Source organism: Corylus avellana, chromosome ca3, assembly GCF_901000735.1.
Source record: "Corylus avellana chromosome ca3, CavTom2PMs-1.0".
NCBI classification, from domain to species: Eukaryota; Viridiplantae; Streptophyta; class Magnoliopsida; order Fagales; family Betulaceae; genus Corylus; species Corylus avellana.
In genome coordinates this window covers 37,235,540-37,255,651 of record NC_081543.1, presented here as the reverse complement: position 1 = coordinate 37,255,651, position 20,112 = coordinate 37,235,540, and the positions used below count along the sequence as shown (strand labels likewise).

The 20,112-nt window shown below is 33.7% G+C and overlaps 3 protein-coding genes across 3 annotated transcripts; all 3 read left to right on the top strand.

The window, feature by feature from the left end:
* The first annotated feature begins 1,706 nt into the window (after nucleotides 1–1,706).
* On the top strand, nucleotides 1,707–4,122 carry LOC132173856 (3-ketoacyl-CoA synthase 11-like). The gene is made up of 2 exons (XM_059585503.1): nucleotides 1,707–2,570; nucleotides 3,211–4,122. Exons 1-2 carry the CDS (start codon nucleotides 1,866–1,868, stop codon nucleotides 3,994–3,996), a joined length of 1,491 nt encoding a protein of 496 aa, XP_059441486.1. The 5' UTR covers nucleotides 1,707–1,865; the 3' UTR covers nucleotides 3,997–4,122.
* Nucleotides 4,123–10,771: 6,649 nt separating this feature from the next.
* On the top strand, nucleotides 10,772–13,718 carry LOC132174683 (3-ketoacyl-CoA synthase 2-like). Its single transcript, XM_059586323.1, has 2 exons — nucleotides 10,772–11,688; nucleotides 12,727–13,718. The coding sequence occupies exons 1-2, from the start codon at nucleotides 10,999–11,001 to the stop codon at nucleotides 13,513–13,515; spliced, it is 1,479 nt and encodes a 492-aa protein (XP_059442306.1). The 5' UTR covers nucleotides 10,772–10,998; the 3' UTR covers nucleotides 13,516–13,718.
* Nucleotides 13,719–18,438: 4,720 nt separating this feature from the next.
* Nucleotides 18,439–19,416, top strand: LOC132174560 (uncharacterized). The gene is made up of 3 exons (XM_059586197.1): nucleotides 18,439–18,484; nucleotides 18,638–18,717; nucleotides 18,802–19,416. The coding sequence occupies exons 1-3, from the start codon at nucleotides 18,439–18,441 to the stop codon at nucleotides 19,414–19,416; spliced, it is 741 nt and encodes a 246-aa protein (XP_059442180.1).
* The last annotated feature ends 696 nt before the right edge of the window (nucleotides 19,417–20,112 follow it).

The window sequence follows — 20,112 nt, the reverse complement described above, 5'->3', positions numbered from 1 at the left end:
TTTTTTTTTTTTTTTTTTTTTTTTGTTGACTTGAATCTTTCTTTCTCTATGAATAGTTAATAACTCGCATGATTGATTGTGTGATTGTTACGTTACGCGGTATAAAATGGGTAAAATAAATCAATTTAAATATTTAATAATTGACATAATAAGTGTCATAAATACTCCGACGATTTATAAAAGACACGTTAAAACTGTAATAGCTTACAGCCTGGGATGACCTACAATTTTAATTGCGGAGAGCAAAACTTCAAAAATAAAAAATATAAAAATTATTGATAAAAATTTGGGAAACTAATTTACTTAAGACCCATGAATTATCTCACGCATTTTGATAAGACTCGTTCAAATTTTAAAAACTTTTAATTTCACCTCATGAACTTTCAATTTGATATAATGTATCCACTCCGTCAAATTTTAAACATAAAAAGTAATAAAACGATTTTTATACCCTTGACTTTATTTGTAAAGTTCTAAATTTACCATGGATTTGAAATTAAAAATAAATAAAAAATAAAAACTGAGGGTATTTGGTCTTTTTAGTAATTTCTGTTAAAGATTAACAGCTGAATCTGACGGAGTTGGTTAATTAAATCTAATTGAAAGTTAAGGAGGTTAAATTGAGAATTTTTGAAATTTGAGAGGTCTTCTTAAAAAGCGTTGCAGTTCAGGCGTGAAGTTTCCCCATAAAAAATTGATTTTAAAGGGCTTTTGTATTTAAAAATATAATAATAATAATTAGAAAAAATATTGAGGCTTGAGACCTCGAGCCCCTTGGAAGTTTCGCCCGATAACTATTATAGAGCCTAAGTAATTCTATACATAAGAGCATTTTCAGTAGAAATAGGTAAAATAGTTACCGAAAAAATACAATTTTTTACTTTAGCAAATAATTTTTTCATACACACTAACATATTCTATATTTTACTGTCTATTTTCTTTAAATATTATTTTGTGTGGAAAAGAGTGTAAAAGAAAAAGGAAGAGAAGGAGAGTAAAATGAAGAAAGGGAGAGAAAAACAATAATAAACGAAGTTTATAATGTAAATAGTAAATAGGTTAATCAACCTATTTTCTATTCAAACTAGAAGGAAAAAAATGCAAAATAGCTATTCTGCTGAAGAGGAAAAAAAGTTAATACGAGACAAATCTGATTATTATGAAAGATTTGTCTATTCTCCTGGAGATATTCTAAGAGTATATCCAGCAGAAGTAGGCAAAATAGCTACTAAAAAAATACAAATTTTTACTTTAGCCACTCATTTTTTTCATTTACACTAACACATTCTTTATACTATTCTTTATTTTCTTTAAATATCATTTTGTGTGGAAAATAGTAAAAGAAAGAGGAGGAAAGAGAATAAAAGAAAGAAAGTGAGAAATAGACTAATCAACTTATTCACTATTCACACTAGATGAAAAAAAAAAGGTTAAATTGCATATTATGTTGGAGACGAAAAAACACAGTTAAAAATTAGATTTGACTATTATTATAGATATTTATAGAGGTGGAGCCCAACACCTACGCACTTATAGATATTTAAAGAATAAAATTGTGTTATATATCATTACTCTTTCGAAGAAAAAAAATATCTAATAACTAATTAATGATGCCAGGTCAACTTTGCAAATATTAGTGTTGCGGTCAGATTTGTAAGATATTCGTAGGACGTTTGTATGAAATTCTATAAAGCACTCCACATACCAAAACTTTTCCATCTTAAAGTTTGCAGTGTCTTTTCCTTCTGACTTTCTGCAAATCTAAGGCAACTCTTATGCCCCGTATAGTGTCGTCTTGAACAACGTGAAGAGCCGCTTAATTAATTGGTTCTTCGACCTATTCTCAGCTCCAGTCGTTTTCAACAATGGAGGACGAGAAGAAGAAACCAAACCCAGTAAACTACGGGAAGCTTGCTTTCCACTACCTAATCTCCAATGCCATGTATCTCGTTCTTGTCCCTCTTATCGCCATACTTTTTTCCACTACTCATCTCTCTGAAGAGGGTAATTTCGTCCATTATTACAACCATGAGCTCAACCTCGTATCAGCAACTGCATGCATTGCAGTTACTGTCTTCCTCGTAGCCCTCTACTTCATGTGTCGGCCAAGACAAGTTTACTTGTTGGATTTCGCATGTTACAAGCCCGACAAAACTCAAATGTGCACCAAGGAGTTTTTCTTGAAGAGATCTGAGCTCACCGGGAGTTTCTCGGAGGAAAGCATGGCGTTTCAGAGGAAGATAATGGAGAGGTCAGGGTATGGGCAGAAGACGTACGGATCAAAGTCTTTGATGGAGATCCCGGGGATAATGAGCGTGGAGGAAGCTAGGAAGGAGGCGGAGATGTTGATTTTTGGAGCTGTCGATGAGTTGCTAGCGAAAACGAGGGTGAATGTTAAGGATATAGGGATTCTTATTGTGAATTCTAGCTTGTTTAATCCGACGCCATCTTTGTCTGCCATGGTTGTGCACCGCTACAAGCTCAGAGGGAATGTTTTGAGCTATAGCCTTGGTGGGATGGGCTGCAGTGCTGGACTTATTTCCCTTGACCTCGCCAAACGCTTGTTACAGGTTTGTAATTAAACTGGTTTATTATATATCCAAAGCCTTAATTGGGGTTTTTTTTTTTTTTTTTTTTTTGGGTTTTTGTTAAAAGGAACTTTCAAAAGGGTTTTGTGGGTCGCAAAAAGTTTTTGAGTCGAATCTTGGAATAGAAAACTTTTTGGATTATTTTCATGCTATCGGCTTGAGTATTACTAGTTTTTTGGGTAAAACTGAATTAGGCTATGATTTAAGCGGCTTGATTGGTCTAGTGGTATTTCAGTTAACTCAAAGGGTTTAGTGGGTGAAAAGTTTTAGGGTCGAATCTTGAAATAGAAACTGTTTTGAATTATTCCATGCTATCAGCTTGAGTGTTACTAGTGTTCTCGATAAAACTGAATCAACTATGATTCAAGCGGCTTGAAGGAACGCTTCAACTAGCTTGAGGACCACCTCAACCGGCTTAAGGGAATGCATGTGCTATAGTCACATCTAAATAGAATAAGAACTTTGGTCACCCATTCTGATTTTTTTACGGTTTAAGTCTTTCTTATCATTGAAAATATCATCTTGCTTACGTTCGAGTAAAATAGTTATTTTATAGTTCTTTATAAAAAAGAACAGAAAAAAAAAAAAAAAACCAACACTTTTTGCTGTCATTTTGTAAAAGGTGGAGCCGAACACCTACGCACTTATAGTGAGCATGGAAGGGATGAATCTCAACTGGTATGGCGGCAACAACCGCTCAATGCTCATCACAAACTGCCTCTTCCGCTTGGGTGCAGCGGCGATCCTCTTAACAAACCGAGTATCCGATCGCGGGCGTTCAAAGTACCAGCTCGTTCACTCTCTACGCACCCACATGGGCGCAGACGACAAATGTTACAATTGTGTGTTGCAGAAAGAAGACCCAGAAAAACGACTCGGCGTCCAAATCTCCAAAGACCTCTTGTCGGCTGCCGGCGAAGCCCTCAAAACCCACATCACAACACTGGGACCCTTAGTCCTGCCCATATCTGAACAACTCTTATTTCTTCTGAATTTAGTTGGGAGAAAAGTATTTAATATGAGAATACAAAAATATGTGCCGGATTTTAAGATGGCTTTCGAACATTTTTGCATACATGCCGGTGGGAGGGCGGTGCTGGACGAGTTAGAGAAGAATCTTGGACTCACTGAGTCGCATATGGAGCCCTCGAGGATGACTCTTTACAGGTTCGGGAACACTTCAAGTAGCTCTTCGTGGTATGTGTTGGCTTACTGTGAGGCCGCCGGGAGGATCAAGAGAGGTGATCGGGTGTGGCAGATTGCATTTGGGTCTGGATTCAAGTGCAACAGTGCTGTGTGGCGAGCATTGCGAACCGTTGATCCGGCAAAGGATGAACATAATCCGTGGACGGATGAGATTGATGAGTTTCCCGTTCCTGTGCCTGACGTGGCATCCATAGTTTATTAGCTTCTCTTTTAAGGAAAAATTATGCATGCACATGCGTGTGTATTTGTTCTATGTTTTTTTGTTTTGTTTGCGACTATGTATCCTTCATCCATTAACATAATAAATAAATGCATTTATCTTAATTAAGCAATTCAGAATTAAAAAGGTTAAAGGAAAGATCAAGTGCCAAAAGAGATGGATCATCATGTAAAATTTACATACCCAACAGATAGATTTTTTTAGAGTAATTAATTTTAGGAGACTTATTTGTATCATACTAAAAATGATGTGACTATTAAAATTATTATTGGGCTTTTGATTGATTATTATTGAATTTTGATCAAAGTGTGATCTTAATAGCCACATCATTCTTACTAAGATATAAGTAAGACACAAGTATGACATTTAATTAGAATTACACCAAAAATAAGGCAAGAGGCTGAGCAAAGCAGCCCCAAAAACCCAATCAAAGGACACTAAGGTGGTAATTAAATACTGTAAAATATTGCTTAATTAGTCAGTAAAAGTAACATTAATGGCGACAGTTTAATTTGAAAACAATGGTAAAAATCTCTATAAATTGTAGAAGATATTCGTCAAACTTGACAGCCAATCTTGAGACAAATATGATTTTGAAAGGGAGGAAGGGATGGTGATACATAGTAATGGATTGAAGGCAACATTAATTAATAAGCCTCCTGATCATGAAGGTCAGTTGTGTCGTTAATTAAAGCCAAGGCATTTCAGGGAAGAAATAAATATATATATATATAGGAGATATCTATGCATGGTTTAACGGGAAATGCTGCGTGTTTTTATTTTTTTATTTTTTTCTTTTTCTTTCGGTATTTGTGTGTGTGTTTTTTTTTTTTAAAAAAAAATCTTAGGTAGATATAATTTTATAAAAATCAAGTGATAGAAATAATAGATAATTTTTTTAAAATTTTTTTTAAGAAAATAATATCTATCTAGAACCAAGAAAACACTAGAAGAACACAAGGAAATTAAAACACCTAGCATTCTACATGATTTAATGTGAAATAGAATCCCCTTCATTTATAATGTAAAATAAGAAATAATATTGTAAATTTTGCTTTTTAACTTTAATATTAAAATAATATTTTTCATCATTTAACACTAAATAAATTTTATTTTATTTTAATTTCAAATGAAATGGAAAGGGTAAAGCTTGTTGCCTTCTAGTTAAAGATCATAAATGTGGGACAGATTAATTTGCAGGTTAACTTGCAAGATTTTAGGGTTAGGCGGTATTTCAATGAATAAATACGAGATATCCATGGGTCAATATGTTGCCTCTTACCTATCTAGTTCGAGATCATAAATGTGGGACACAGAATAATTCCATTCTGACATGCCAGATTTAAAGTTAGGTTTTTTTTTTTTTTTTTAGGTTATTTATTAAGGTTTTGGCTTAGGACGGTACAGAAGTTTTTTTTAAAAAAAAAAAATGAAAAAGAGAGCATAGAATTATATATGGACATTGAAAAAACTACAATGATCAAGGGCGCCATTAATACACATGATGATGCATGCTAGATCTCAAGGAATAGAATCATGTTTAGTTTTTGTTTTGATCAAGTTATTTAAAATTTTTAAATAACGTGATAATATGTTCACAACGTGGCAAAATATATATATATATATATATATATATATATATACCATTTAAACTTATAAAATTTAATATAGACCATAAAATAATTTCTCTCCATTTTAAGATCTTAATCTATTGTGAAGTTGCGCAGCGTGTTCAAAATAGATTTTAGAGTTAAAGACGCTTTAGGGTACATGTGGTTTAACATGATTCAAATAGATCTCTTGATTTCAAAAACTATCTAGATGGTACTTGTATATATCCAATAAATAGTACTTTCGTTCATGCATGTTCCGTTCCACAATTTAATAGCGTTACCCCCAATGGCCATGAGAGTGGTTCGGTCACCCCATACCATCTATGGGAATGGCCAAATCACCCAATAATAATAATAATAATAATAATAATAATAATAATTTGTTTTATTTTAAAATAATATTAATAACCAGTAAAGCAAAAATGCAATTAATAGCGGGAGGTAGCATTACTAAATAATGAGCAGACTTAAATGGAATAGGATCCTCGTTTGGCCCTTGGGGTGGCCAGACCACCCCAGACAGGCCGGTCTGGGGTGGCCAATGTGGGTGGTTCAGCCAACCCCAATGGCCAAACATTTTTTTTTTTTTTTTTTCAAGCACTTTGGGTGGTCGGACCACCCCCATTGAGCTCCGGAGAGGCTTCTGCCACCCCAACCACCAGGTCGAGTTCAATCTGGTCGGATCACCCCAAGGGCCAAACGATTTTTTTTTTTTTTGACATGTCAGCACAAGAGTGGAAGAGAGATTCAAAATAGTGACTTCTACTTCATTAAGTATGGTTCCAACCGATTGAACTACCCGGAGGTGGCCAGACCACCCCTAAGGGCCATAGGGTGGCTTCGGCCACCCCAGACAGGTTGTTTGTTTGGCCGAAGCCACTCTAGCCCCCAATGGGGTAGTCAACTACTCTTTATTTTTTATTATTATTATTATTTTTTAATTGGAATATATATATATATATATATTGTTAGTAAGATAGGTGTTCCATTTGTGACTTTAAGATTTATAAAAAGAAATTATAACCATAAACTGAATATTTTTTAATCCAAAATAAACTGAAAATGATCGTATTCCGACTTAAACAGCCCCAAGAAGAGTAGAAGATGAATATTTATGGTGCAGACCATCACCTGACAAATTTATGTGAACCTACAAAAAGACAACAAAGAGGTTGGCATAGAGCAAACAGGTGGAGTTTTACTACTATTACATTAAAATAGCAACCAAAAAGTTGATTTTTTATTTTTTTTATTAAGTATAGTCATTTTTCATATATATTTAAGTAGAAGGAAAAGGTTAAAGACAACTTAAACCCAACTTTTCTCTTTAAGTAAAAAAAAAAAAAAAAACTGCTTGTAAAGGAGAGAGAGCGCCTTAAACTAGAGAGAAAAAAATTTGGTTTATAAGTTAGACCAAAGTTGAATTTAAATTGTGACTATATCACACCTTACAATGGTATAAATTACCAGATAATTATATGTCATACGCTAGGATAAATTAACATTACGTGATGTCATGCCATTTCTACGTGGTTATATCAAAATAATAATAATAATAATAACAACATTAATAGCATTATAAATTAACAACAAATAACATTATCAATTAATTATGCCATGTCTTGTCATATCATATGATAAATTTGCAACAGAACAATGTCTCCCTTTCCTTGCCGTCATATCAAAAAGCCGTCATATCAAAAAAACAATAATTGTAGCGATGATAGACCGCATCTTAAATTAGTAACATTATCATGGTATATGGTATAACAATCTAAGTAGGATTATTGACGCAGCTATAACGGAGAATAAAAGAACAATAAAGGATTAGCGTCTCACCAACCAAATAAATTTAGAGTTTTACATAAATAAATAAATAATAATAATAATAATAAAAAAAAACAGAGCAATTACAATTCTCAAAGGACAAAACCTCTTCTTCTTCTTTTTTTTTTTATATCATAATATGTTTTCGTAAAAGTACAAAAGAGGCCTAAATTGATAGATGCATACGTACGGTTAATTAAAAAACAATTTTATTGAATGGTTGATTAAAGAAATTGGATCCATGCATCAAGACAAAAATAAAGAGGGCACCTATGAAAGGAAAAAAGGTAGCACCAGGGCTACCTCTGTAAAGTGATGCGACCGATTGAGGTGGATTTGAATGGGTAGAAGACACCAAAAATTGCATATTTCCGGAATGGAAAGCTGCATGTATTGTTGAGATTGATTTGAATGGGTAGGCAGTGAAGGTGAAAGGGTATTAATAAGGGAAGAAGAAGACTTAAAAGCAGTCTCATTCATATGCTGCTGCTCTCCATTTATTTCTCTTCTGAGCTGGAGTAATGGTGCAGCTCACTGCTTTGGTGGGGGGGTCAATTGAATATTGGAGCTTCTTTCTGCTTTAAACTAGGGTTTCCAGGTCTAAATTTACTCCTTCACATGGTTTGGTTGCCAGCTCGGGGACAAATATTCAAGGGAAATTTATACTCAGCAGGAGAATAGGTGCAATAGTTACTCTCATGGATGAGATTTGGTGAAATAGTTACTCTCAAAATATGTGATATACGACGACTCTGTTTGTCTTTTTATGGTATGAATATTACACGAAGTGATCTTGTCTTGAAGGTTCCTGACCCGTCAATTCACATGGTACTGGATTTAACTTGCTTTAAACATTCAACATGTATCTCCACCCAACTAAATAAAACCTCTACCTATTCCAGCTCAGGTTTTTTTTTTTTTACTTGATTTTTGAATGGAAGATTGCAGTTTTCTTGTGTGTGTATATGTGTATATATATATATATATATATACACATTATTTATTCGTGTTATTCGTTTTAAATTAAAATTAGCAACTAGCGATATAAATGAGAAGTATAAATAGAAGGAAGAAAAAAAATTCACATAAGATTGTCCGTTTCAAATAGATCTTGAATTTCACAAAAATTTAGTTAGCTTAAGAGTTGAAGATGTGGGATTCATGACGTACTTCAAATCACAAATAAATCCCGCATTTTAGGCTGCTTGAAGCATTTGAGACTTACAATTCCCCTTTCTTAAGCTACTCAAAATTTAACACAAAGTTAGACAACCTTTGATCATCATCCAACAACAAAACCCTACATACAAGTTGTGAATCAAAAACGCGTTATTTACTTTTTTATAATTGCGATTAGAATATAATTAGCCATCTAATTTTTTTTTCTTTTAGAGTAACGCTAAAAGTATTATAACTTTTATTATAAAGTTATTTTCAAATTGATGTGGTAATCTATAAATGGTAAAATAATTAAGCAAAAAATATATTTTATCCTTTTTTTTTTCTTTAATAATTTCAACAATTATTAACCTTATAATTAAAAAAAAAAAAACACACACACACATTAATATATTTGGACAAAAAAAAACGTACTACTTTTGGCAGATATGGTAGAATAAATGCGAGGAAGAAAGAACAGAAAATATTCCTTGAAGGTCACCAGTCAGCAGGCCATGTGTCATGCAGGTGGGTCGCTTTCGTGTATATATTAATGAGCAACATAGACAACTCAATTGTCTTACGCAGTACAAAAGTCTTCAAACTCACCTCCTACACACCAACCTGCTTTTCCTTTAAGCTTGCCTCTACGCATGCGCCCATGTGGTCCAATTAATGTACGTCGATTTTTCCTTACGTAGTTCTAAAGCCAGTCATGTTTTTTTTTTTTTTTTTAAGGGAAAATATCAAATTAATTTAGTTTGTGCAATTTCAATTTAGACACTAAATTTTAATTTATAAGTTCCAATCTCAACTAATTATTGAATTAATTAACGGTATATTACGTTAAACCAATCAATTAATTTTACGTAGCTCTCGTTTGACATGTAATGTACTAACTATATGTGCTACATAACATAGTTATTTTAAGAGTAATGTTATATTTCACAACTATTACATAGCGCTGACATGACAGTTCCAACTAACCTTTAGAATTTAGATTAGTCCTTATTTTTAAAAAAGAAAAATCTAAATATTGATTGTAATTATTACATCAACATTATGAGATAATTGTGAAATATAAATGTGGAGATCTAATTCTTCTGTTAGCTCTAGTTCTAGTTTACCACCTGACGTGGTTAATTTTGAACAATTTTCTGTTGAATGTGATAATGATTTTAAATTTGATAAATGGAATATCCTCAAGCTTTCTGCTAAAGATGTTTGTACTACTTCTTGGTTAAAATTTTCTTTTAAAACTGAATATTCTGTTAAAACTATTGAACAAACATTTGCTATTTCGGGTAATAATCAAACTATTACCTTGTTTAATAAGAAATCTGTTAATGATTCTCTTGCTAAAGGTTAGGCAAACTTCCTAAGCATGTCTTTCCTAGACGGAAAACTATCCACACATACCCTTGGCCTAACACACAGTTCCTTCTTCATGCCATATATATATATATAAGAAAAACATTTATAATATTTTAAATTTATTATAGTATAATTATAATTTAAAATAATTATGTCACGTGGCACTTACTGCATGTTTATTCTTGTCAAAGAATGCTGCGTGGCATTAGTTGATTAGTCTAATATGACATACCATACCATTAATTAATCAAAGGGTTAAATACTTTTTTGCTCCCTATGGTTTAACAATTTTATTTTTTATCCCCTCGGTTTTATTTTGTATCATAGATGGTACTTCCATCTAAATTACGTCTAAAATTTGACGGAAAGCCATGTCAGTACCATTAGAAAATTGACGCGTGTCCATATATTAATTAAAAATATAAATTTTTTAAAATTAAAAAAAAAAAAAAAAATACAGGGGAAAGGGGTGGCTCCTGTATTTTTCTTTATAATATTTTTATTTTAAAATTTTTATTTTTATTTTTAATTAGTATATAGACATATGTCAATTTTTTAATGGTACTGACGTGGCTTTCAGTTAAATTTTGGGCAGAAATTAGACGAAAGTATCATTTCTGTTTTTTGTGATTATTGAGGTATCATCTGTGATACAAAGTAAAACTAAGGGGCAAAAAATAAAGTTGTTAAACCAAATAGGGTCAAAGGTATTTAATCCTTAATTGAATGGTAATTACTTGATATTTTTGTGAGTCTCTGCTTTCTTATTCAATGGTGCCTTGTCCACTCTCTTTATTATAATCTGATTGGGCAATTTATACCCTTGTTAAGTGCAACTTCTTTGAGTCATCTTCTTCCAAAGTAGCGCATTCTCTGTAAAAGTTTGATCAAACTACAAAAGCCTGCAAATTCACCAAACAAAAGAGAAAGAAAAAGAAAAGAAAAAAAAAAAAAAAAAAAAAGTGATCGAAAAGGGTACTCTTGGTTTCAGTTCTTCAGCTCACATTCAACAATGGCAGACCTCGAAAAAGATCCAAATTCAATTAAACTCAAGTTCCTGAAGCTTGGTTATCACTGCTCAATATCCAACGCCATGTATCTCTTGATTCCGCTCCTCACCCTGTTTTTTGCTCATCTTTCTGCAGAAGATTTTGTTCATTTCTTCAGCCACCTCAAGCTCATCCACATGCTGATCATTACAGTAGTAATCCCTGCAACCATTTACTTGATGGGTCGTCCAAGAAAAGTTTACTTGTTGGATTTTTCATGTTACAAGCCCGACCCGACTCTAATCTGCAGCAGAGAAACGTTCATGAAAAGATCAGAGCTCACCGGGAGTTTCTCTGAAGAAAGTTTGGCGTTTCAGAAGAAGATCCTGGAGAGGTCAGGGTACGGCCAGAAGACATATGCCTCGAAATCCCTGCTGGATGTCCCGAGGAACATGAGCATTGAGGAAGCGAGAAATGAGGCGGAGATGGTGATGTTTGGAGCCATTGACGAGTTGCTGGCAAAAACAGGGGTGCAGTGTAAGGATATAGGGATTCTTGTAGTGAACTGTAGCATCTTCAATCCAACCCCGTCCTTGTCTGCCATGGTTGTCAACAGGTACAAGCTCAGAGGGAACATTTTGAGCTATAATCTTGCTGGGATGGGCTGCAGCGCTGGACTTATTTCTGTAGACCTTGCCAAACGCCTCTTGCAGGTCATCTCAACTCACTATATACACGTCATTTCTAACAATTTTAAATGTTAAACTACATGCAATTTTACTAAACGCTTAACTGTGTTTTTTAAAATAGCGTTTTCAGATCATCATGCGTTTTAAAGTCGTTATTTTTAGTGAAAATTTCACTTAATTCGATCTCATGGATTGTCATCATTTTTGCATTGTCCTCTTTAAAGTTCAATTTCTCTCAATTTAGTATATTGAATTTTGAATTTTTTTCAATGTCCCAATTCTATTATAATTTTTTATTAAATTCCAACAAAATTCCCAAAATACCCCATTTGTTTTAGGAAAAAAAAAACAAAAAATAAAAATTACAAAGATTATAGCGTTGGCATGAATTTAACGGTATTTACAAATATATCCGTGCCTCAATCTTTGCCAAAAAAATAATAATAATATTTAAAAAATAAAAAATAAACAGGGATATTTTGAGAATCTTGTTGGTATTTAACACAAAATTCTAGTGGTCGGGAGATATGGAAAAAAATTAAAAATTTAATACACTAAAATAAGATGTTTTGAACTTTATGGGTGACATTACAAAAAATGTGACAAATCGAAAGGGTAAGTTCTTAAGTCGCATGTTTTGAAATGATATTGCTCTTGATTTAACCTTTCACCATGTAATTATCATGATCAGGTGCAACCGAACTCCTATGCCCTAGTGGTGATTAAGGCATTCATCCGAATTTAACATTATTTACAAAAATCTCCATGCCTCAATCTTTGCATCCAAAAAAAAAAAAAAAAAAGGTATTTTGGGAATTTTGTTAAAATTTAACGAAAAATTCTATCTAATAGAGGACATTGAAAAAAATTCGAAATTCAATATATTAAATTGAGACGTTTCGAACTTTAGGATGAACATTATAAAAGTTGTGGCAATTCAAAAAAGTAAGTGAAGTTTCTTATTTTTAAGTAGCACATTTTGAAATTACAAAACCAAACGTATGAATATATGATTACATTAATGCTCTTGATTTAACCTTTCACCATGTAATATTTGATCAGGTGCAACCGAACTCCTATGCCCTAGTGGTGAGCATGGAAAGCTTGACTCTGAATTGGTATTTTGGCAATAACCGATCAATGCTCATCACAAATTGTCTCTTCCGCATGGGTGGGGCGGCGATCCTCTTATCAAACCGATCAACTGACCGCCGCCGATCAAAGTACCAACTCATTCACACCGTTCGCACGCATAAGGGAGCAGACGACAACGCTTACAACTGCATTTTACAAAAAGATGACGGCGCCGACGCAGTCGGCATTGCCCTCTCCAAAGACCTGGTAGCCGTGGCCGGCGAAGCCCTTAAAACCAACATCACAACTCTGGGTCCGTCGGTGCTTCCCATGTCCGAACAACTCCTCTTTCTGGCGAACTTGGTCGGAAGAAAGATGTTGAAGATGAAGATAAAACAATATGTTCCGAATTTCAAGCTGGCTTTCGAGCACTTCTGCATACATTCAGGTGGGAGGGCGGTGGTGGAGGTGGTCGGAAGGAACCTCGGACTCTCCGAGTGGCATTTGGAGCCGTCGAGGATGACTCTTTACAGGTTTGGGAATACTTCCAGTAGTTCTGTCTGGTATGAGCTGGCTTACAGTGAGGCTATGGGCCGGGTCAAGAAAGGCGATCGGGTATGGCAAATTGCATTCGGGTCAGGATTCAAGTGCAATAGTGTTGTGTGGCGTGCATTGCGAACCGTTGACCCGGCAAAGCAGAAGAACAATAATCCGTGGATGGATGAGATTCACGAGTTTCCTGTTCATGTGCCTGAAGTTTCACCTATTGCTATGTAAATCTTATTTCCCAATTCCCATGCAATATATTATCTTTTTATTATATTTTTTTATTTTCTAAAGTTGATGTAACTTTTAAAATTATTATTGAACTAGAGGGATTTAGTTCAATGGTAATTTTAAAATTCATATTAACTTTAGAATAATATAAGGATGATAAAGAGATAGTATATATATATATATATATATATATATATTGTATTACTCATTATGTAAACCCTCTATAGATATGTATGCATGTATCTTATATATGTAAAACCTAATTAACATTTCCTATAATCTTAGGGCTTCCTCGTTACAAATATCATAAAGGCCACTCACCCGTCTTATAATTTTCAATTTTGAGAAAAAATCAAAATTAGTTCTTGAGTTTTCAATTTCAATAATTAACTTCTTGGATTATTCACGTTTTTCAAATTGATCATTCAATTAGACTACTTAAGGAGAGGGATGGGGACCATCCAGGCTCCAGCCCCCTCCCTAGAGTTACTCTAGGAAGGCTAGCACCATCATACCTCTCAGGTGGGAGGTTGGTTAAGCCACCATTGAAAGCCTCGTGGAGGTAGTTTAAACCATCCCTCCAAGTGATAGGATGGTCTAGCCACCCTAAAATTCCCCTTTGAGATGGCAGGGACTCCAAGCACAATTATGATTGTTTCGACAGCGTGTGATAGTGATGTAGATCGAGGGACCTAAAGGGAGGTTTTTGGAAGTCATGTCCAGATATGGGTTTAGCTTGTTTGGACACGCCATCGATTGAAGGAGTTCTTGGAACTCGCGTCCGAACACGGAGGCTAGCCGTCCGAACGCCTCTATGTTAATTATGCACATTTTAAGTGTCTGTTCGGACAGGGGTTTGTCCCATCCGGCTTCATAGGATTACAATTCTAATTCTAATCAGTAGTTTTATTAGGTTTATGAGTCTTTGGGCTATAAATACATGCTTATAGCCTATAGAAACGCATATTTAGAATATTAATGTGTTTGTTTAATAAGAATTAGTTAGAGTTGAGTTTTTTCTTTGTTTTCCTTCAAAACCTATAGAGTATCTAGCTTTTTAATAATATTTCTTAGATCATTTGATAGAATCAAGATCTAAAAATATTTATCCGTTGCTTAATGTTGTTATTCGCTGCAGTCTACTAAGTTACACTGCATCAGATAGTAATCAGAAATTGAAGATTGAATGTAAAAGGTAATGTATAAAAAGAGAAAATTAACGAAAAACGGAATAAGGAAGAGAAAACCCTAACCACCCCCAAACAAAACAAAGAATAATTATCAACTTGGAATTAAGAACTAAGCCACCAAATCGGGCTTAAATAGTTGAAGCAAACCGACTTTTTGACGAAAGTGGAAAAATTTGTAATTACTAAATAAAATCAAATTGCAAACATAAATAAAGATTCTACAAAAAAGCTGGCGAAATTCGAAAATCAAAGCCCTACTACAACGATAAAATAAATATTTTATAAAATGACTAAAAGGTAACTTAAAATAGTGATTCAAAGGAAGACAGCGGGCTTTGGGCTAGAAAACAACCATCATCGGTGGTCACGACGTGCGCACCAAAAAAAAATAGCTTTCTAAATTAGGGGTTCATGTGCAATTTTAATAATTATAACTAAAGTTATGCCCAATTTATCGTCTGTGATGCAATATTGCCTCAATTATACCTCATTCTATTGATGTTTGTCATTCTTGGGCTGATTTTTTTCGTTCAAATATTATTGTCAATGACGTGGCAATTTGAACAATGGCATCACATTGACAAGTGTGACACGATAAACTATTTATGTGGGCTTTGGGCCCTTAATTATTTTATTTGAATAGCATAAAATCTAAGGACTAATTTATTTCTCTTTTGTCTCAAAGAGGTAACTTAATTGACTGAGATCACGCTTAATGAAGCGGAGGTTATTAGTTCGAATCTCCCTCTTATGCGAACATATAAAAATAAAAAAAATAAAAAAAAATTCTCTTTTCTATTATATTTTATAAAAGTGTTGGTTTTGAGATTTGAAATTCCAACCATTTGACAAATACTGGAGAGATGGAATCATGGAAGGCTCACTTCCTCACTGGGCTCCAACAACCTAAGCCTTGGCCCATTCGTCCCATTTACCATTGCGATTTGCGGCCTTAATTTCATTTCAAATATATATATATATATATATTGCAACTTGCAAGTGTCCTCAAACAACCTTTTTTTATGCTAAACCCATTAAGGTATTGACTATGCCATAGTCTCCAGCCAACTCCAAGAAGCTCTAAACCCGTATCTGTAATTAACAAATATACCCTTTTCTTTTTTAAGAAGAAAGAAGCGGTAAATTCTCCTTTAAAATCGTGTAATTCTAAAAAGAGAATTTAATAATAATCAAGGTTAATGATGATTTTTTTTTTAACGAATTATCTTTTCATTGATATAACAATTAAATTAGGCAAAATGCTTTGTACAATCCTAAAGTTATGATTTGAAATCTTCACAACTCAAACATTATTTATGACATACACAATAGCCTCTTGAGCTATTATAAGACAATATCTATGAAAAGTAACAGTTTCTAACAATTTTAGATCTACAGCAAATTCTAACGAATCATGTCTCTATCCGCTGTCAGGTCTTTAATTCTCTAACTTTTTATTATTATTATTATTATTTTTTATTTTTTTATCTCCGCTACTAGTGCTTTATCAATCGCAATCCTATTCACTATCTTTACCATAGTGACAATTCTTTTTTATGCTTAATAACTTCTCTGTCATCGGTCTATGGTTTGTTCTTAGAAAATGAATTATAAGAAAACAAAAGACCGACTGAAAACCAATTCCGTTATTCTTAAAGATTTATGAAAATAAAACCTAAGAAAACGAATAAATTTTTACCCCATTGATCGCTACTAAAAGCAGATCTAGTGCGAATACGTTCTTATTTAAAAACAACAAAAATACAATAACAAAATCCAACAAACCCTCATGCATTCCACACGCCACCGCCGGCCAATCATACGCCGCTAGAAAGCACCCCGAGCACCGTTGACACACGCGCTGTGGTCGATCTACAGTGGAGGCGGGAAAAAGGAGGGGCAATCGGGCAAGGGGGAAGGAGAAAGGGGGCGAAGAGGAGGGAGTCGTAACTCTCCCTCCCCACTCTACTATGCTCTCTTTCTAGGGTTTGACGACTCTCGTTGCATTTCCAATTGCTAGGTGATAAATTTTAATCGTTAATGATGATTTTATAAGCCACATCATTCTTAGAGTGACGCAAGGGAAACACGAGAGTGACTTGTAGCATTACTCTTAAAACTCAATTTTTTTAAAAGAAATAAAAATAATAAAATACTGATTATTATAAGTATTGTACCCCTCCCATTTTTTGAAATATCTTGAACGGTTCAGAGCAAATTATATACTTTTCTGCCAAAGTGGCTGTTGTACTGACCTACATGTTTCAGCACTCAGATAATATCCATCCGACAACAACAACAACAACGCAATGGCAATGGGGGCCTACAGATCCCCATTTATATCTTCAGATTTACTGCCATATACCATGCACTGAAATTTGAAATAAATAAATAAATAAATGTTGATGGGTGGGAAGAGGTAAGGAATAGGGATGGGATTTCCGGAATAATTTATTCACGAAATTCAGGTAGAAAATAAGAGATTAAGACTATGTTTGGCTCTGCGGTTGCAGAGCCAAAACGAGCGTTGAGGCTTAAGAAGCCCGTTTCAGGAAAATTTGAGACTGTTTGGTAAAATATTGCCCCAGCGCTTTTGAGAATGGAAACGCTCAAAATCACGTTTTGGCCGAAGCTCGAAAATGAGGCTTCGGTGAAACGGACTTCTGGAACGAAAGGCGCGCCGCACTTTGCACTCAATAAAATTTATGAACCGACAAAAATACCCATACCAATTTTAACAATTGACAACCATACCCATATATAAGCATCACGTTGAACCAAAGGTATTATTATGCTGCAGTTGAGAGCCGCTACAGGGAGAGAGGATCAAGCAGAGGTTTATCTCGTTCCGGTGAGTGCATTTGATTTTTGATTATTTTCATCTCTTTTGTTCCAATCTTGATATATATAAAAGAAATTTGCAAGATGTAAATTGAAAGAGCTAAACATAATAGAGAGACTTGCAGAGAAATATATTAGAACAAATAAAGCAGAGAAGAAAAAATAAAGAAGATAAAAAAGATGGCTTTGGAGTCGCAAGATGTAAGATGAAAGAACTAAGAGTCTAAGACCTTCATAGAAGAGCATTAGAAAAGATAAAGAGAAAAAATAAATAAAAGAGAGACCTACAGAGAAGAAAAAAACAGAGGATAAAGGGAGAAGAAGATAAAGAAGGTGGCTTTGAGTGTTAAAGGTTGCTGGGACGAAAGCACTAGAAGAGTGCTAGATTGTTCTAGTGGTATTCTTGCCTAGGAACTAGTGCCGAATTTGTCATTTTTTTTCATTCAACTTCTTTCTTTTTTTTTTTTTTGTTTAATTGTTTCTAGAATATACTTGTTTTTCTTTCTTATTTTACATTTTTTTTTTAACTATAAATTTTTATACTATTGTTGACTCTTTTGATTTATACTTTTTTAATGGAGTTCTCCAAAAAGTAATATTAGTTAATAATAATAGTTACTTGTTTTGAGATAATATTGCTTATTGGTACCCTTTTGTTTGTGGACATGCATGTTTTTCATGTCAATATGTTAATTTTTTTTTATTTTTTTTGCATTTTATCAAAGCTAGCACTTTAAACATATTATTAATTTTTAATAATGTTTAACATACTTTTTCATTTATAATTTTATCAGCTTATTTATTGTGTGACAAACATAAGTAAAAAGGTCAAAGCAACGTTATTGCTGCTACTGCAGATACTCAGATAAAGAAAGTAGTTTGGACTGAAAAAATGTTAGAAGATTATCTTGACATATGTATTACTGAGATTCATGCTGGTAACCGCCCAGGGACACATTTCAATAAGATAGGATGGAAAAATGTGATAGATAAATTTAATGAAAAAACTGGAAAACAATATTGTTATAAACAACTAAAGAACAAGTGGGATAGTTTGAAAAAAGAGTGGAACATTTGGAAGAGATTGATAGGCAAGGAAACTGGCCTTGGATGGGATCCGGTGAAAAAGACAATTGATGCACCCGATGATTGGTGGGAAAAAAAATTGCAGGTATTATATTTATACTTGTTTGTTTTTTGTTTAAATGATTTGCACAAATGTTTATTATTGATTTTTACATAAACCTAAATACAGGAAGTTCCAGAAGCAACCAAGTTTCGCACGACAGGTTTGGCTTATGCTACGAAGGTGGAGATATTGTTTAGAGATATAACTGCCACTGGGGAGGGATCTTGGGCACCATCCATAGGGTTGGTTCCTAATGATATTGGTTTCATAGATAGTGCAGAAGTAATGCTTAATGAAGATGACAATGTTGTAGAAGGTTTAGATGTTTTGGATGATGAACCAAATCTCAATACACATGGCATTGATGATATTCCTGCTGATTTAGATACGCGGGATAAAGGAAATAAGAAGTTTGGTCTTGCAGTTCAATGTAAGAAAAGAAAGAAAGGAGTTGAAATTGTTAGTCAACATTTGAGTCGTATTTGTGATGTAATAGAAAGTAAAAATACAATGACATCTAAGAGCTACGATAAGCCTGGATGTAATATTGAAGAGGTCATGGATGTTGTTCGGGGGATTGCTGAAAGAAAAAATGACATTGATATCCTTAAGTTTGCAACAGAGGTATTTCTTAAGAGATCACATAGAGAGATGTTTGTGACTATTAAAGAGCCATGGTTGCAGATTGACTTTATCAAGCGAATGGGAAATAGAGAAATTAACCGTCGTAGCATTGATTAATGTTGTTATTTTTTAATGTTGTTTTGTTATGAACTATTTGAGAAGCTGTAAGGATTTATTTGAGTGTTATTTTTTATTTTTTATGTGTTGATTTGTGTACTAAGGTGAGTATATTATAATATTTCATAACTATGTTTGGATGATGTTTTTCTTATTTTTATGGGTGCTTATATATTTATTTTGTGTTTATTTCTTTATTTGTTTTCCTCACAGACATGGACAATAGTGATTATAGCACTCAAGATGATACAAGTGATAGTGATTATGGTGAAGAGGAAAATGAAAATGAAAATGACGTTTTTATTCTAGCAGCTGCAGCAGTAGAATTGGTTGAGAACTATTATATACCATATATTGCAAAAGAACCTTGTAGGACCTCTTCTCAAACAGGTTATAAGTGGGTTATGGAGATTGTACAAGGTAATCCTGATAGGTGCAAACAAAATTTCAGAATGGAAATACACGTATTCCTTTACTTGTGTAAAGAGTTGAAGGAAAAATATCATTTAAGAGGTACTAGGAAATTAACTGTTGAAGAGTTGGTAGCTATGTTTTTGATTACTTTAGGTCATGGGTTTGGGAATAGGATAGTGCAAGAAAGGTTTCAACATTCAGGAGAAACAGTTAGTAGACATTTTTCTCATGTTTTAATGGCTGTTTCAAGAATGGCGGTTGAAATTATTAATCCTATTGATA

Bases quoted from the DNA above. Each gene is read 5' to 3' on its own strand.
- LOC132174683 (XM_059586323.1), top strand. From the start codon at position 10,999: ATGGCAGACCTCGAAAAAGATCCAAATTCAATTAAACTCAAGTTCCTG. The intron at 11,689-12,726 runs GTCATCTCAACT...ATATTTGATCAG, and splicing joins TTGCCAAACGCCTCTTGCAG to GTGCAACCGAACTCCTATGC.
- LOC132174560 (XM_059586197.1), top strand. From the start codon at position 18,439: ATGTTAGAAGATTATCTTGACATATGTATTACTGAGATTCATGCTG. The intron at 18,485-18,637 runs GTAACCGCCCAG...AGAGATTGATAG, and splicing joins TATTACTGAGATTCATGCTG to GCAAGGAAACTGGCCTTGGA. The intron at 18,718-18,801 runs GTATTATATTTA...ACCTAAATACAG, and splicing joins GGTGGGAAAAAAAATTGCAG to GAAGTTCCAGAAGCAACCAA.
- LOC132173856 (XM_059585503.1), top strand. From the start codon at position 1,866: ATGGAGGACGAGAAGAAGAAACCAAACCCAGTAAACTACGGGAAGCTT. The intron at 2,571-3,210 runs GTTTGTAATTAA...ATTTTGTAAAAG, and splicing joins TCGCCAAACGCTTGTTACAG to GTGGAGCCGAACACCTACGC.